The 18,261-nt window shown below is 42.0% G+C and overlaps 2 protein-coding genes across 3 annotated transcripts in view; one reads left to right on the top strand and one right to left on the bottom strand.

The window, feature by feature from the left end:
* The window catches only part of LOC146407137 (elongator complex protein 1-like), a 30,465-nt gene extending 19,891 nt beyond the window's left edge, over window positions 1–10,574 (top strand). Inside the window, exons 4-5 of the transcript XR_014825626.1 lie at window positions 7,265–7,375; window positions 8,760–10,574. The gene's annotated coding sequence lies outside the window, so the exon portion shown is untranslated. The remainder of the gene's footprint in view (window positions 1–7,264; window positions 7,376–8,759) is intronic.
* Window positions 1–18,261, bottom strand: part of ELP1 (elongator acetyltransferase complex subunit 1) — a 110,506-nt gene that overhangs the window by 37,431 nt on the left and 54,814 nt on the right. Inside the window, exons 29-36 of one of the 2 annotated variants that reach the window (XM_001924394.7) lie at window positions 15,849–15,910; window positions 12,246–12,308; window positions 11,445–11,505; window positions 9,380–9,493; window positions 8,796–8,907; window positions 7,572–7,699; window positions 6,970–7,124; window positions 3,305–3,380 (exon numbers count right to left, since the gene is read on the bottom strand). The exons of the other annotated variant lie outside the window; for it this stretch is intronic. Of the exons in view, the coding sequence (XP_001924429.5) occupies window positions 3,305–3,380; window positions 6,970–7,124; window positions 7,572–7,699; window positions 8,796–8,907; window positions 9,380–9,493; window positions 11,445–11,505; window positions 12,246–12,308; window positions 15,849–15,910 (771 nt within the window). The remainder of the gene's footprint in view (window positions 1–3,304; window positions 3,381–6,969; window positions 7,125–7,571; window positions 7,700–8,795; window positions 8,908–9,379; window positions 9,494–11,444; window positions 11,506–12,245; window positions 12,309–15,848; window positions 15,911–18,261) is intronic. 2 annotated transcript variants of the gene reach the window in all.

Here is an 18,261-nt window from a genome sequence, read left to right as displayed (position 1 = left end):
GGAAGAATATTCTATATTTCAAATGGGAGAGGGTGGTGGTTGTGTGGGGTTGCAAGGCTGTATACATGCATTAAATTTCAACAAACTCTACACCTATGGAGTTCCCATTGTGGCCCAGGGGGTTAAGAACCTGACTAGTATTCATGAGGATGGGGGTTTGCTCCTAGCCACGCTCAGTGGGTTATGGATCCAGCACTACCACAAGCTGCAGCTTAGATCACAGATTTGGCTTGGATCCCGTGTTGCTGCAGCTGTGGTGTAGGCTGGCAGCTGTAGCTCTGCTTCAACCCCCTAGTCCAGGAACTTGCAGATGCCACAGGTATGGTCCTAAAAAGGAAAAAAAAAAAAAAAAAAAAAAAACCTATATACCTAAAATCTGTACATTTTACTATATGTAAAAATTTAAAAAGTAGTGGCATGTATTAAATTAGGGGACAGAAAATACCTTATGATAAAAATTTCTACAAACACACTGATAAATAGAATTGAAACTACTTTAAAAAAAAAAACGGAAGAAGCTGGTGATAGTTGGGGGAAATTTATCACTGTTAGATAAAATTACCAGGCCCTTTTTTAGTTAGATTTATGGAGTCTCTTATCTAAGTAGGACTCAAATGCAGGAAGTAGATACATGAGAAAATATGTTTATATAAAGATGTTCTTTCTTAGCATTATTCATGATAAATTTCCAACAGTTCATCTATACATATGAGCCATCAGACATTAAAAATTTGTAATGATATTAAAAATGCGAAAAAAGTGCTCAAAATGTTTAAAAACATGGTTTTCATTATACATATATACGTACATGAACTCACGATTAGAAATAAAATTTTGACATATTTTTCTGTACAATTCAGATTTTCTCTACTAATCATACCAGTTTTACTGTTTCACATACAATTACTACTCTCTACCCACCAAACAAAAACTATATAGACAAAATGACAAGAGATTTTGTTGAAGGATACTGAAAAAGGCAACTTGAATAGATTCACTGTCAACAAGCCCCATTAATTTCATGTTAAATAGTTACTAAATTCTGAATGAGACTTAATCTTTTTAAAAAAGAAGCAAATCATGAAAACAGTCTATCTTATTTTTAAAAGGTATAACTACAACCATATATGATTCTTAGACTTAAGAATAAATGCCAAATATTGACTTAGGGAGCAGCATATGGAGGTTCCTGTGCCAGAGATCAAATGTGTGTGGAAACTGTGACCTAAGCCACAGCTGCAGCAATGCCAGATCCTTAATCCAGTGTGCCGGGCCAGGGATGGAACTGGCGCCTCCAGAGATAAGCTGGATCATGAAACCTCTGCGCCACAGCAGGAACTCCAGGAGAAATTATTCCAACAAACGGTATGACAGCCCGACATCTTTCACATTCCCATGTATGAATTCACAGCACAAAGAGAGTCACTTCACAAAAGTACTTTTGAGGCCTTTATCAGTGTTTCCAAGGACTTCTCTTAATTCTTTTATAGTCAAATCAGTACTTAATTTGAAGCGATTTTGTTATCAATTTTAACAAGTACAATTCAGCTATGATTTAAGCACTTCTCTGGTAACACATTAATCCATTTTATGAAATTACATTTTTGCAAGACTTACAGTCAACCTACATGAAACTACATTGCATTGTTAACATGAAGCAATCAGAAAAGGCCCATCATGTCACTGATCCCACGGATGGGAATGTGTAAGTGTACTTTGCTGCCAGTTATTAGCTGGGAAGGGGCAGGTGAGGAATATCTGAGCGGGACCAATTCTGTGAGTAGCTCATCTGCCTATTTTTGGCTTATGAGAACTTCTCTCTTCCTAGACCGTCCTATAACCACAGGGACATGGATAATACATACTCTGATAATGAAGAGCCTCAACATTTTAATGTCTTTAAGGCTCAGCTGGAAAATGGAAATGCTCTTTGACAAAGTCAACTAGACCACCCTAGGGAAAGGTGTGACTGGACTTGACCTGAAAGTCAGCATCAAGCCAGCAATGAGGAAAAGGCAGAAATCACAACTAGATTAGACACATTAAACAATTAGCCAACCGCCTCCGGTCTAAGATGAATTTTTAGCATCTCAGAACTAAGTGTACATTTTGGGACCCGTGTCCCCTCTAGGAAGAAAGGGATCTAGGAACACAGCAGTTAACTGTCTGGATACCTGAGCTCAGCTGCAATGGAAGGTGGTTCATTTATTCCTGATAGCAACATAAACCATTAAAGTGAAACTTGATTTGACCTGCACAAAACCTACTTCAAATGTCATCAAAATGCTATCACAGTATATACAGCATTTAAGTGAAAGAACTTCCATCATATGCCAGAAAATGCAAACAGAAGTTATAAAAACTGCCAACTGTTCAAAGCTAAAAAGAGGCTCCTATGCTTGACTGATTTGCATGAAGGGCAAATATTCAGGCACCAAATGAATCCGTCAAAAGTTTTTTAACCAACTTTCAAAAGGAAGCCTTTAGGGCTTTGAGGAATATGTAACCTAACTGATGAGTCATCATCCCCTAACAAACATTTTAGGTATAATTTAACAGAAAATGCATGTGAAATGCTAATACTCTTTGGATTTGTTTTCAAATTATACTGTCAATCCTAAGGATGATTCGAAAGATCCAGCTCTTAAGCAAGGTATGTGAAAATGTCCCCAAGACACTATGTAAAACTGCCAATAGCCAACAATGATGATTCAGAAGAGTCCTTAAAATGGCATCAAATTAGACGGTTTAGACTCAAACTTCAACTGTGATGTACTTGTATGGATGAGTGTTTGCCACTGCACAGGTGTGTATGTCAGAATTTAAAAAAACATGTATTTAGGAGTTCCTGTTGTGGCGCAGCAGAAATGAATCCATCTAGGAACCATGAGGTTGTGGGTTTGATCCTGGCCTCGCACAGTGGGTTAAGGATCTGGCGTTGCCGTGAGCTGTGGTGTAGGTCACATGTGGCTCAGATCATGCATTGCTGTGGCTGTGGCATAGACCGGCAGCAACAGCTCCGATTAGAACATCCATATGCTGCGGGTGCGGCCCTAAAAAAAAAAAAGGACAAAAATAAAAAAAATATATACATTCAATGTCATGTTGGATTTCACATCCCCTCTCCCCATGTTCCCAAAACTAGAGATATTAAGCTGATTGTACAAAAGATATAGTCTTAGAACTGGAGGAAAATTGTAGTGACCACCCAATCTCTCCTTATATTAATAGCCTCTCAACACCTACAAAAAGATATTCCTTCTCCATAGTAAGTGTAATAATTTAAAGAGAAAAAAATACTAACCAAGAACAGGAACTGAAGTCTTCTGTTGTTGATAAGAGGCCATGATACTATTTGCAGTCGAATTGGGCCCTAGAACCTAAGGAGAAGGTAGACCGAATCAGCAAAGATTATTTTATACTTCTGATGACAGCAAATACCCAACCTCCACCAGAGCCGTTCCTTTTCATTATGGTATCAAACACACATGTGGTTTTCATTTGCCAGTTCCTCCCGCCTCACTTCAGACCTCTAAATCTCCTTCCTACCAGAAGAACAAGGTAAGGATGGGCAAACACAGAAAAAGAAAATCTCAAAGATAGAGGCGTGGTCCTTCCCAAACGAGCAGGCCATGCCCTGCGAGAAGGGGTAAAACAAGAGGTTATAGGATACACAGAGCATCAGGTTGTACTCAAAGATGCGTGACAATTTTGACATTAAAGTATTTACATGCTTGGCACAGAGGAGAATGCAAACTCCACAAGCATGTTCAAGGTAGAACAAGAGACCCCACAGGAATTCCTTAACTGCCCAAGCCTCACAGGCACACACCAGGCCCTCTGCTGCCCTTCACTCAGCTCGGAGCATCTCCCTCCTGCCCCTCCCCGGGGCACAATGAGCAGCCGTGTCACGTGCTCAAAGCACAGCCACGTGACTCGTGGCGCCTGCACTTAGGCCATTACCACGCTTTACCAACCAAAGCAGAAACACAACTTTCCTGGTCATTTTCCCTGGAAGACTCTCAAGCTGGTATCTTGGGTGTTAGGATGACCCGAAGAGAAGAAGGTAAGGGAGACCATGGGAGGCTTAACTACCACCTGTTAGCTTCCGATCCACTGGTTTGGAAGGTGACCGTTATTTCCTCTAGGAAATTCCTATTAGAGTAAATTCAAGTATTGGTGGGGCACCACTTCTTAGCTGCTTTGATGTTTATACTTCGTCAAATGCTTTTAAATCTACCCTCTCCTCTAACCTTCAAAACCCTCCAGTGACGTTCCCAGAGGAGTACGGTCCCCACGCACAACTGAGGAATCCAGACCCGGGAAGCTTATGTGTTTAGAACCAGTGAGCTGAGGACCAGCCTCTCTCTGTCTCAGCTCCAAAGCCACCCTTCTATACAGTGAGCTCGTGAGGCTGGAGCCCGAGAAAACACCCCTCCTTGGACAGCAGTTAAGCTCCAACAGTAGCAGACACCACTACTACCTCCGGCAGGGCTGGAGGGAGGAGGGCGGGGGACTCTGCTCCTTTGCTGGCTCCCTTTCACTCAACAGTAGCTCCTGGGCCCACAGCAGCTGTTCCTTTCAGATTCTTTCGAAGCGCTTAGAACCAGCCTCATCCTGCCCCTCAGAAATATCAGCACCGGCTGGCTGGCACCCCCTTCTCAGAGGTTCAAGACCCAGCTGTGCAGGGCCCCACTGCCAAGCATCTAAATTCTAATGACCCCAAACTCCTCTTTTTGTTCTTTCAGTCTAGGGGTACAAGCTGCTGCCCACAGTTACTATCTTAATGTTCCTTCTCTATTTCCCCTTCTGCACTTTCAGTCCTTTAGTACTTGTTTAACCATTTCCATATGTTAAACTCTCTCTGACATAATAATAGCCATGGTGTTCCCATTGTGGCACAGCGGAAACGAATCCGACTAGAATCCATGAGGACGTGGGTTCGATCCCTGGCCTTGTTCAGTGGGTTGGGGATCCTGCACTTCTTTGAGCTGTGGGGTAGGTCAGACTCATTCTGATCCTGAGGTACTATGGCTGTGGTGTAGTCTGGCAGATGCAGCTCCAATTCAACCCCTAGCCTGGGAACTTCCATATGCTGTAGAGCGGCTGTAAAAAGCTAATAATAATAATACTAACAATAATAGCTGTAGTTTTTGTCTTCCTTCGTGGACTCTGACTGATACACCAGTCTTTGTGAATCAAAATACAGTTTTTTTTTTTTAGCTGCCTTTGCGGCATGTGGAAATTCCAGGGCCAGGCATTGAACCTGAGCCACAGCAGTGACAATGCCAGATCCTTATTCCGCTGAAGCACAAGGGAATTCCCCAAATTCAAACTCTTAACGATAGACCTCAGGTATAAGAGACTGAGCAGATGTAAACAATAAGTAGATGACAATGTATTAGAATTCTTGATGGAACACCAACAGTCTTAACATATTTAGCAAAGCCTGTCATAACAACACACAGACGTGACAAGTCAAATTTACCATAAAACAAGAGGAAAAGCTACTGTCTGGGCTTGCTTTAAAGAACTCTGATCCCATCCATAAGTCTGCACAGGGAGATGAGAGGTCATTTCTGGTCCTAGCCTCCCCCCCACCCCCATACTAATCAAACTGAAGGCTGGGAGTGACCATCTGGCTTTCCCATCTTCTCCGTGATAGCAGTTTCACAGGGAAAGGAAAAACAAAAGCAAACTTAACCTGGGCCAAGGCGTACTATGAACTCTACAATCAAACATAAAACTTCGCTTAGGCAGAAGACCTAGACAGACAATTCTCCAAAGAAGACATACAGATGGCCAAAAAACACATGAAAAGATGTTCAACATCACTCATCATTAAAGAAATGCAAATCAAAACCACTATGAGGTACCACCTTACACCAGCCAGAATGGCCATCATCAAAAAGTCTACAAACAAGAAGTGCTGGAGAGGGTGTGGAGAAAAGGGAACCCTATTACACTGTTGGTGGGAATGTAATTTGGTGCAACCACTGTGGAAAACAGTATGGAGAGTCCTCAGAAAATTAAAAATAGAACTACCATTTGATCCAGCAATCCCACTCCCGGGCATCTATTCAGAGAAAACCATGACTCAAAAAGATACACGTACTCCAGGGTTCACTGCAGTACCATATACAATAGCCAAGACATGGAAACAACCTAAAAGTCCATCGACAGAGGAGTGGCTAAAGAAGTGGTACATATACACAATGGAATATTACTCAGCCATTAAAAGGAAAGAAATAATGGCATTTGCAGCAACACGAATGGACCTAGAAATTACCACACTATGGAGTTCCCTTCATTAACGAACCTGACTAGGAACCATGAGGTTTCGGGTTTGCTCCCTGGCCTAGCTCAGTGGGTTAAGGATCCAGTGTTGCCGTGAGCTGTGGTGTAGGTCGCAGATGTGGCTCGGATCCCGAGTTGCTGTGGCAGCTGTAGCTCCAGTTTGACCCCTAGCCTGGGAACTTCCATATGCCGAGGATGTGGCCCTAAAAAGCAAAAAAAAAAAAAAAAAAAAAAATTATCTTGCTAAGTGAAGTCAGTCAGACGGCAAGACACTACTAACATCATATGCTATCACTTACACATAGAATCTAAAAAAAGGACAAAATCAACTTCTTTGCAGAACAGATACTGACTCACAAACTTTGAAAAACTTGTGCTTTCCAAAGGGGCAGGGGGAATACGCTGTGAGTTTGGGATAGAAATGCTATAAAATTGGGTTGTGATGATCACTGTACAACTATAAATGTAATAAAATTCATTGAATAATTAAAAAAATAAAACATAAAACCTTAATATAAACATAAAAGCTTCAATATAAATCTCAGAGGATTTAACCATGGCACAGTATGTTTTAAGTACAGGAAAGTCTTTTGCTTTGACTTAAGGCCTGTGTGAGTATAACCTTTGAGAGTGATTAAAAAAATGCATCCTCTCTCTTTGAGGAAAACTTACTGGTGTAGCTGAACTCTGCTGGGGGGTGAGAGTCCAAATTTCTGGAATTGACCTTTCCATTAGCTGCAGAGTATCTTCAAAGGTTTTCTGTAATTCCCTTCCTTGCTCATCAAACCCAAAGAGAAAAAGCATCTTTAAAATATGGGATATTTCATCTAGAGAGAAGAAATTGGAGAGTGGTAAGTTGTATCACCAGTTTCAATGCTAGAATCATTACAGACTCCTGGCCCAGCAAAAAATTATCTAACATCATATAACAGTTGCCATTTCCCAAATTGTCTTTTTTCCCCCAAAGCTGGAATAATTCAACCTATCTACTACAAAAAGAAGACAAACCCTCTGCAGCCCAAGAAGGAAAGCAGTGTCTCCTCCTCCATCCTTATCCTGGCTTCAGTGGTGGATACCAGTAAGGAAGGCCTCTAGGCTACTGCTGACAAGTTCTGCTTCCAGAATGTGCCTGAAGTGATGCTTCCTGCTGGAAGTTTTTGTCTTTCCTCAAGTTTAGGAAAATTGTATCTTAATTATCTATGCAACTCTGTCTGTGCTATCCATTTACTCTTTTTTTTCTTTGTGGGCAAGAATCATTAGTACTGAGAATATACCTTTCAGTTGCTCCGTGCTCTGCACCACTTCACTCAGTGCCTCCAGAAGGGCCAGATCCTCCAGGGGACTCCCTTCCTTGAGGCTGTGCTTCTTCCGTTCTGCCTTGCGCCGATTCTTAGATGATCGCCTGTAGAAGTAACAGATGTTTTAACAGGGGCTCTCCTTGTGCCAAAGAGATTAAAATAAATGTAACTACTGGCCACCAAATTTCTGGGAAACCAAATTTCTATATAGATAGATAGATAGTCTTTTGAGAAAAATGGAGATGAGTCATTACAATAATGCATAAAATTAAACTGGGAGAGGAAAGGCAGAAAGTAGTAAGGAAAACCCTGAAAAGTGATGTCTGGCCTGGAAGTTCTGATTAAACTACAGAATAAAATGAGATTACATCTGATATAAGAGCTGGAACACTGAATAGAACAACCACCAGCTTGAATTTTGTAATAAAAACCAAATAAATTTAAAGGCAATAAAATTAAATGTATATAAGAAGATGCAGACATGCCAGATCGGGATTCATATATAATAAAATATATATGAATCTTATATTCCTCCCTGCCTCAGAGGTCTTTAATTACACCATCTGTTTTGTCTGGGACTCTCGCCCCAACTGTCAAAAGCTCAGTTCTAGGTGCATTTCTTGCAATTTCTGATTGTACCACACAACTTCACAGAGCTCCATTCTGAATACCTAAAGCATCACTCAGTTTAAAAATATAATTTTGCATTGTTTTATGTTTCCCAAGCATGACTACAAGCTCTTGCAACTCACATCTCCTTCCAAGGTTTTGGTAGCAGCTACTAACAACTAGCATATGGATGCTTGATAAATACTTCTAACCAACTGAATGCTGAACTGAAGAAGCATGAAATCTTTTCTCTTTATAATCTTTATATCTTTTGCAACGCTTACACATTACAATCACTTAATATTCCTTAAATAAATAAAATCAGTTGTTACATATAAATTGGGTACCCAGTGCAAGTGCTATGTGGGCAATGGGAAAACCCTTAGGCCATGAAACTGTAGCAGAAAACATTTCAAAGCTGAGTCTAATCCCTTAGAAAAGGTGGGAAGGTCCTTGCACAAGTTCCACAGGGCCTGAGACAATGTCCTCTCCCTCCTGCCACACCGTCCTGGTGGAAAACTGACCTATTTACTTGTCCTTTCTCTGTATACCCAGGGCATGGTCAGGGTGCTGAATAAACATGATACATACGCCGATATCCTGGAGTTACTATGGGAGTATCTGCCACTCATGTCACTGCCACTCATGACACTGCTAGTTTCAGAGAAGAGATCTGACTCTTGACCATGGGGTGCCTCATCATCTAGAAAAGAACCAGATGCAGAATGAAAACTCGGCTAATGAGGGTTTAACCTTCAGTGGGGTAAGTGGACTGTGGTTAACCTGGGCAGGGGCATATCTAAGGACATATGAAAACCAGTACAAAGTTGACCTGAAAATGAAATGAGATATTACGTACAGTTTTACAATTGTAAACTAGCACTTTACCAAATTTTACTTTTTTGTTTTTGTTTTTAAAGCAAAGGAACTTTTGGAAATGAGCTCAGAGTAGTCAGCTGCTCTGGCTGGGAGTGAGGGGATGTGTGGCAGAGCTCTTCCTATTTGTTCTTGGTCCTGCTCTGAAGACCTCCCCCAACACCCACCACACAGGCCTCAGACGTCCACCTGGCACAGTAGTCACCCTGCAGGAGGCACAATAAGCAGCTAAGACAAAGTGTGATGCTGCCTCCTCACCCCTGCAACCCAAGCATCACTGTCGTCAGGCAGACACTCACCCAGATTCACCTGCTGTGCTTGTTCCTTGAGCTCTCGAACCACCAACAGACGGTTTTTATGGCGACTGAATATGGATGACTGAGAGTCCAGAAATGCCATATAATTTTTCTGGGCTGAGGGTGCAGATGGAAAATATTTTGAGCAGGATATTTAAGCAAAGAGGGAAAAAAAAAACTACAGGGGAAGGTAGTTAGGGAGTTGGACTTTAACAGAAAGAAAACAAGTAACCAGGTTTTTTAAGCAAGATTTTTTCCCTTAATGAGAATTAACCAGCTCTGCTTTAGGGAAATGAACCAGAGATTGAGATTCCAGACCTTAAAGTTCATCAACATCATCCTAGAACACTCTCTACCACTAAGCTTATAAAATCACCTGAACGATGACTTGGTGTCTAACCCAAGAGAAGACTGGCAAACAAAAGGCATGTGCAGGGAGCTGTTCACAAAAATGGGAAGAATGTCACTGAAATGCTTCCTAAATGTAAGTATCACGTCTCTGCAGAGGAACTGTCAGCATTTTTCTAGGTTCTCATTAGCAGAGAAAAAGCCAAGAATGGATTGTTATAGAGCCAGGAAGGATGCTTCCAGGTATCTAGTTAGGGGACCTAAAGAGAATGATACACAAAGAACATACCAGTTTTAAGGAGAACAGGGAGCAGGCCCAGTGAACACAGGTCACTGTCAGAAAGGCCAGACATTACTTGCAGGGCAGACTGTGCAAAGCTCACACTCAAGCTCTAGGCCCAAAGATTTCTGTGAATCAAACTGATGACCTTCTACACTTACCTTTAAGGGATTACAGTGAATACCAACCTATTCTAGAACTGATGACACGCACCTCCTCTCAGAGAACCATCAACTTCATTTGCAAAGATTAGTTTTTTGGTTTAAAAAAAATTTCAGGAGTTCCCGTCGTGGCGCAGTGGTTAACGAATCCGACTAGGAACCATGAGGTTGCGGGTTCGGTCCCTGGCCTTGCTCAGTGGGTTAACGATCCGGTGTTGCCGTGAGCTGTGGTGTAGGTTGCAGACGCGGCTCGGATCCCCCGTTGCTGTGGCTCTGACGTAGGCCGGTGCCTACAGCTCCGATTCAACCCCTAGCCTGGGAACCTCCATATGCCGCGGGAGCGGCCCAAGAAATAGCAACAACAACAACAACAACAAAAAGACAAAAAAAAAAAAAAAAAAAATTCAAATCTACATAACAAGTTGCAATTATTCAAGGGACATACATATACCCTTTACTGAACATTTTGCTGTATTTCTGGCTTCCTCTGTTTTTCTCTACACACACATACACAATTATTTTTGTGGACTCCTTTGAGAAGCAGCTGTGGATGTGATCATCTCCTGTTAAATATTTCAGCATCTCTAAGAATAAGGGTGTTCTCTAGATAAGCGCAACTATTACATGTAGAAAATACACCAATTTGATTTTTATCATCTAATATACAGTTCATATTCAAGTTTACCAACTATTCCCAAATACAAAGATTCTTAATGGTATCTTATCATAGGTTTTTAACATTTAAGTATGTTATGTGATACTATTTAACAGCTTAGCATATTTTAAAACTCTGGTCAGGAGTTCCCGTCGTGGCGCAGTGGTTAACGAATCCGACTAGGAACCATGAGGTTGCGGGTTCGGTCCCTGCCCTTGCTCAGTGGGTTAACGATCCGGCGTTGCCGTGAGCTGTGGTGTAGGTTGCAGACGCGGCTCGGATCCCGCGTTGCTGTGGCTCTGGCGTAGGCCGGTGGCTACAGCTCCGATTCAACCCCTAGCCTGGGAACCTCCATATGCCGTGGGAGCGGCCCAAGAAATAGCAACAACAACAACAACAACAACAAAAGACAAAGGGACAAAAAAGACAAAAAAAAAAAAAAAACTCTGGTCAGAATTAAATATCGCACCCCGTGGGGAACTCCCAACTGACTCGAGCTCATGAGTCCTTTCATCACTGACATGATTAAAAGACGTGATTCCTCAAGCGGTGCTCTGCCATCTCCCTCTCCTCCCCATCTCCAAACCACCAAATGAGGAATTCCATCTAAAACATCACCCTCACCTTCTAAAATGGAAGGCTTTACATTGGTTTCTATAATATCCGGTCTGTTATATTTGTGTACCTAAAAGGAAAAATACCACATTTTAGGCAGGAAAATTTTAAGTTGCTGGAGAGTTAAGATACTTGGAAATGGATCACTTTCAGAGGTGACCAGGGTATTTTTCAGAGGAGCAGGCCAACTACAAGGCAGCCAAGAAAACGCAATTAAAATTCATTTCAGTAAAAAACAGTACTATTTCACATTCAGAGGAATAATTCCAAACACCAAGAATACTTTTTTTTTTTTGTCTTTTTGTCTTTTCTAGGGCCACACCTGTGGCATATGGAGGTTCCCAGGCTAGGGGTCGAGTCAGCGTTGTAGCCGCTGGCCTACACAACAGCCACGCCAGATCCGAGCCGTGTCTACGACCTATACCACAGCTCACGCAATGCCAGATCCTTAACCCACTTATCAAGGCCAGGGATCGAACCTGTAACCTCGTGGTTCCTAGTCAGATTCGTTTCCATTGCGCCACGACTGGAACTCCTCAAGAATACTTTTTTTTTTTTATATGTAATGATTTTTGTTTTTTCCATTATAGCCGGTTTACAGTGTTCTGTCAATTTTCTACTGTACAGCCAAGAATACATTTTTTAAGTGGTTTTAACAACACTGCTTATCCATAAACAGGGAACTATTTTTACAGAATTTCACAGCCTCAGCAGACAAGGGACTCCAGCTGACACTGTCTCCCCTGTGCAGGCTCCTGCTCACTTACTCAGGAGCACCTCACTCAGGAAGGATTTGTGAGGTTCTCCTACCAGTCTCAGAGCTTCTTCCCAGGCAGCTCCTTCTAACAGCAAGAGCACGGCTTCCTCATAATCCTGACAAGGGAACATCAATGAAAATAACAGGTTAATGGAGCAAGCGTGTCACCTGCCACCATATAAACTGCAAAACTGCCAAGAGAGCTGCATCTATCTGCCCTTCCAGCCCATCACTCACAGCCCCAGTTCTTAGCATGGTTTCTGGCCTACAGTATGTGCGCCATATTTTTTTTTTGTCTTTTTAGGGCTGTACCCTCGGCATGTGGAGGTTCCCAGGCTAGGGGTCGAGTCAGAGCTATAGCCGCCGGTCTACGCCACAGCCACAGCAATGCCAGATCCGAGCCACGTCTGCGGCCTACACCATACCTCATGGCAACACAGATCCTTAACCGACTAAGCAAGGCCAGGGATCAAACCCGCAACCTCAAGGTTCCTAGTTGGATTCGTTAACCACTGAGACACAACAGGAAATCCCAAACCTGCATTCTTGAAGTTATTGTCGTTGCGCAGTGGAAATGAATCTGACTAGGAACCATGAGGCTGCAGGTTTGATCTGTGGCCTCGCTCAAAGGGTTAAAGGTCTGGCGTTGCCAAGAGCTGTAGTGTAGGTTGCAGACGCAGCTCAGATCTGATATGGCTGTGGCTATGGCATAGGCCAGCAGCTGTAGCTCTGATCGGACCCCTGGCCTGGGAACCTCTATATGCCACAGGTGTAGCCCCCACCCTAAAAAAAACCAAAACCCTGCATTCTGAGACAATGTTGGGTCCTCAACCCACTGAGCCACAATGGGAACTCCCATCATTCCACCTTGTTTCTACGAATTTGACTACTCTAGTTAGCTCATGTAAGTAGAATCATATAATATTTGCTTTTTTATATCTGATTTATTTCACTCAGAATGTTTTGAAGTTTCATCAAGGTGAAGCATGTAAGAGGGTCTCATTATTTTTCATGACTGATTAATATTCCTGCGTGTGTGTGTGTACACACATATATCACAACTTATTTATCCATTCATCTGTCATTGATGCACATTTGGGTTGTTTCCACCCTTTGGCTGTGATGTTGCAATAAACATTTGCATAAGTTTTTTGGGTTTTTTTGTTTTTTGGTTTTTTTTTGCTTTTTAGGGCTACACCCATGGCCTATGAAGTTCCTAGGCTAGGGGTCCAATCAGATCTACAGCCGACAGCTTATGGCACAGCAGTGTGGAATATGAGCCACATCTGCAACCTACACCACAGCTCATGGCAATGCCAGATCCCCAACCCACTGAGCAAGACCAGGGATTGAACCCGCATCCTCATGAATACTAGTCGGATTCATTTCTGCTAAGCCACAATGGGAACTCCCTACAAGTTCTTTTATGGACATGTATGTTTCCATCTCTTGAGTATATACTTAGGACTGAAATAAACTACTGAGTCATACAGTAACTCTTTGCATACCTTCCTCTCGCCTTTTTTTTTAAAGGGCCATACTTGAGGCACATGGAAGTTCCCAGGCTGGGGATTGAATCAGAGCTGTAGCTGCTGGCCTATGCCACAGCCACATCAACACCACATTTGAGCTGTACCGCAACTTATGCTGCAGCTTGTGGCAATGCAGGGATCCTTAACCCACTGAATGAAGCCATGGATCAAACCTGCATCCTCAGGGATACTACTCAGGTTCTTAACCTGCTGAGCCACAAGGATAACTCCAATTCTATGCTTTTTTTGAGAAACCACTTCTTTTCCACAGCAGCTGCACCATTGTGCAATGCCACTAGCAATATGCAAGGGTTTTTATTTCTCCACATCTTTGATAACACTTCTGTTTCATTTTTTTGATTAAAACAATTTTAGCAGGTATGAAGTGATAGTTCACTGTGGTTTTGATTTGCATTTCCTTAATGAACAACAATGTTCTTGTGCTTTTTGTCCATCTGTATATCTTCTTTGTAGAAATAGCTATTCAAGTCTTTTGGCCATTTTTTTAACTGACTTGTCTTTTTGTTGTTGAGTTGTAAAAGTTCTTTACATTTCTGGACATAACAGAGAAACTATAAAACAATATGCTTACTGAACGAACACAAAATTCTCAAGAAAACTGAATCCACCAATATAGAAAAAGGGTAATACATTATGACTAAGTTGGGTTTAATGCAGGAATGCAAGGTTGGTTTAATATTCAAAAATTAATAAAATTTACCCTATCACTGGTTTGAAAACAAAAGAAAAACATTCATCTTAGTTGAAGATGCATTTGGCAAAATTCAGTACCTGCTCATGATAAAAACTCTCAGAACCAGAAACAGAAGGAAATTTTCTCAACCCAAGAGGACAAGGATTGGCAAATTTCTTCTGTATAAGGGTGGACATTAAATACTTTAGGCTTTCTGAGACAGACTGCCTCTGTCACAACTCCACAACTCTGAAGTGCAAAAGCATCTACAGACAATGTGTAAACAAATGGTAGGGCTATCTCTGTTCCAATAAAACTTTACAAAAACAGACGGTCAGCCAGATTTGGCCCATAGGCCATAGTTTGCCAACTCCAACAATGGCCCTACCATGTTCTCATATCTATTAAAACAAACAAACAAACCCAGAGTTCCCTTGTGGCCCAGTGGGTTAAGGAACTGGTGTTGTCACTATAGCAGCTTGGGTTGCTATTGTGGAAATTCTACATGCTGTGGGCATGGCCAAAACAAACAAACAATACCTGCCCCCCCCCCAAAGAACTAGCAAACATCACACTTAAGGGTGAATAACTGAATCTCTCCCACTAATATTGCTCACTGTAGACAAGGCCAAGAGTTAAAAACTCTACAAAGGCCCATACTTAGGGAGGTTCCTACACTTTTGTGAGTTTTTACCTTCAGGAGCCCTGCCAGGTTCTCACAGTGAATATCAGAGGGAAATATGCTCTGGCAGGGGCAAGAGAAAAGGAGCCATATGAAAACACACCCAGAACACATTGATCTTAACAAGACTGGCTCTTAAACTACTTTGCCAGAGCCTAATTAAGTGGGTTTTATAAGGGCCTAACCCATGTGGGGGAAGGGAAACTAGAGCACCCTCCAACCTCGTGTCCTACCTCGGTTAAAAAAACTAAGAAGCACTTAAGTTCACAGTTGTTGTACATGCTCACTTAAAGACTGAGACCGAATCACAGGACTACACAACACTTCTCTTCCCCCCTGTCCCCGCCACTACCTCATCGCCATATCACTAAAGGCCTATTTATCAAATTTCCTTTCACCCACTATGTCGTGGTAGGCTTTCAACACCAACAAAAAAAACTACAAGGCACACAAAGGGGACAAAAAGATAGTCTGAAGAGCCACAGCAAGCATAAGAACCAAACTCAGACCACTAGTGCATTTTATAGAGCAGTTCTTTGGTATTCTACCCTCACAGAAATTTTAATTATTTAGAGATATACCGAATTTATATTTCCTAAGTCAAGTCGGCAAGACTGAAGGCCTGCAGGGCAAATATGATCTCAGGATTTCCTAAATACCCCCAGTTCCTTTAACTTTCATGGTTGCTAAGGTACAGCTGAAAAGTCCTTGCTTTGGGGAAGTTTTAGAAGGGAGGAACTGAGTTTACCTGGGCGTACTGTTCCAAAACGGCGGCTGCATCACTGTACTTCCTCTGCTCAACAAGCTTTCCTGCAAGAGCAATAATACCATTTACCACAGCTGGCTTACTAAGAATAGCGTTACCAAAACTCAAAAAGGGATTTGGTGGGACTATTTAAATCAAAAGGGTCTCCTACAAGTTGGAGACTGAGCTCTATACAGTATATATCCAAAATGAGCTGCTTTAAAATAGCATTTTCAAAAGTGTTCCCCAAGACTGTTCAAAGGATAATAAAAGGCAGTATCCAAGAAACCATTCTCAGGTCATGTAAGTCTGTGAAGCATTGGGCAAAACAGTGTTAAACATTTGTTTGCTAAAATGCTTCATTAATATGTCTTTATTGTGTATCAAACTATATACTTTGTCAATTTTTGTGAACGATACAGGCAGGAATACCATGGAGTCTATCTTAAATGGCAGTTATAATCTAAACTCAGCATGAGATGTGAAAATCACATACAGTCAGAATGAGCCATTAAAAATGATTTGCAAAGACACAGATGGGAAACTGACTGGCTAATCCATTTTGTTCCTCTAATAGGAAGAGAGTGCTGTTTCTTGGGTTGAGCACTAGAGGGAGGTAGTTGGCTTATGTTTCCAATCATGTACTATCTCTAAACATTAGAATCGCTCCCTCCCGAGATAATCTCACTATGAGAGGAACACAGGACCAACCCAAAGTTAACTAAGGGACTGGCACGTTCACGTCTCTCATGTCACACTAATTATCACTGACAAAAACAGGAAGAACTATCTCCACTATTTAAATAGCTAATTTTCTTTCTTTTGGAGGCTTGCGTAAATGTACATATCAAGTGACTCCACCTTAAAACACAAATCTTTGACCATTGCCGCCTCCCCCCCCCCTTTTTTTTTACTAATAAACTAGAAGAACTGGGTATACTCCATTATAAGGCATGATAAACGGCAACCTAAGAGGAGCAAAGAACAGAAGATAATAGACCCCAAGAATAGAGCTGGAAGGTGTAAGCTACCAATAACAAGTTTCTAGAGAAGAAATATCAATGGAGCCAGAATAATAGTTAAGAGGACTCAAGGAAGGGCTTCTCAATACTTATAAAAAGAGCACAGCTTAAGAAATTGAAAGGGCTTACAGAAGAGCCCACATATCTAATAACCAGAAAATACCAGAGTAAGAATATCACTTTTTTTTTTTTTTTCTTTTTTTAGGGCCACACCCGCAGCAATAAGGAAGTTCACAGGCTAGGGGTCAAACAGAGTTGCAGCTGCCGGCCTACACCACAGCCACAGCAACATGGGATCCGAGCCGTGTCTGCGACCTGCACCACAGCTCATGGCAATGCAGGATCCTTAACCCACTGAGAGAGATTGGGTATTGAACCCAAGTCCTCATGGATACTGGTTGGGTTCATTACCACTGAGCCATGACAGGAACTCCAGAATCTCATGTATTTTTTATAATTCCAAGTGGAAAAGAACAATGTGAAATAGCTAAAGAAAATTATGTATATACACTTAACTGGAATTTTTCCAGAACTGCTTTCATAGGGAAGATCATAATATATACAAGACTCTTAAAAAGTAAGGGGAAAATACACCAGCCAATCACTTACTTCAAGCATGGCTGAGAGGGCCAGAGCCCTACACATTTCTCCCTCCCCCAGGCACTCTGGGAATGCCACTCCACTCTAGGAAATCAGATTCTGGAATAGCCTCACCTCTGGTTCCAGCAAACCCTAGACCCTGAACAGATAAACTGCCTTTGCTTTTAGACTGCTTATATATCTGGCCTCATTTCTGAAAACTGCTATTATGGTTTTGAATGATGTATTGTCCATATTTGAATGGCCTCATCCCAAAATTCATCTTTACCTTCCTACAGGGAACATGGCCACCCAGCTACACTGTAGTAGGTACAGCTATAAGATGTGAATTTTGGTGAATGAGATGAAAGAGTGTTAGCGAGGTCATTTAACTTCAGTGGTCTCTCATGACTCTGGCTTTTCCCCTTCCTAAGGACTGGAATGCAGATGTGGACAGAATCCAGCTACAACTATCTGCCTGAGTGATGGCAGATTCACACAATGGAAGGACTTGTCAGTCCCATGAGAGAGAGAAGCAAGCTACTTTCTTTACGGTGCCGCTGTATTGTAGCAGTTCAACCTTTACCTAATAAATCATTCCAAATTAACTTTCTTTTATTTTTTTTTTGGGCTGCACCCGTGGCACATGGAAGTTCCCAGACTATGGGTTGAATTGGAGCTGTAGCCGCCAGCCTACGCCACAGCCATGGCAACATGGGATCCTTGACCCTGAGCAAGGCCAGGGATTGAATCTGCATCCTCATGGACACTAGTTTGGATTCATTTCTGCTGGACCACAATGAGAACCCCAAAAT

The sequence above is a fragment of the Sus scrofa genome, chromosome 1 (assembly GCF_054392235.1).
Source record: "Sus scrofa isolate SSC_HxYL_T2T_F1_AM1 chromosome 1, Sscrofa_HxYL_maternal_Yorkshire_Landrace_v2.0, whole genome shotgun sequence".
NCBI lineage: Eukaryota > Metazoa > Chordata > Mammalia > Artiodactyla > Suidae > Sus > Sus scrofa.
Note: the sequence above shows the minus strand (reverse complement) of the source record. Positions and strands in the feature narration are given on the sequence as shown.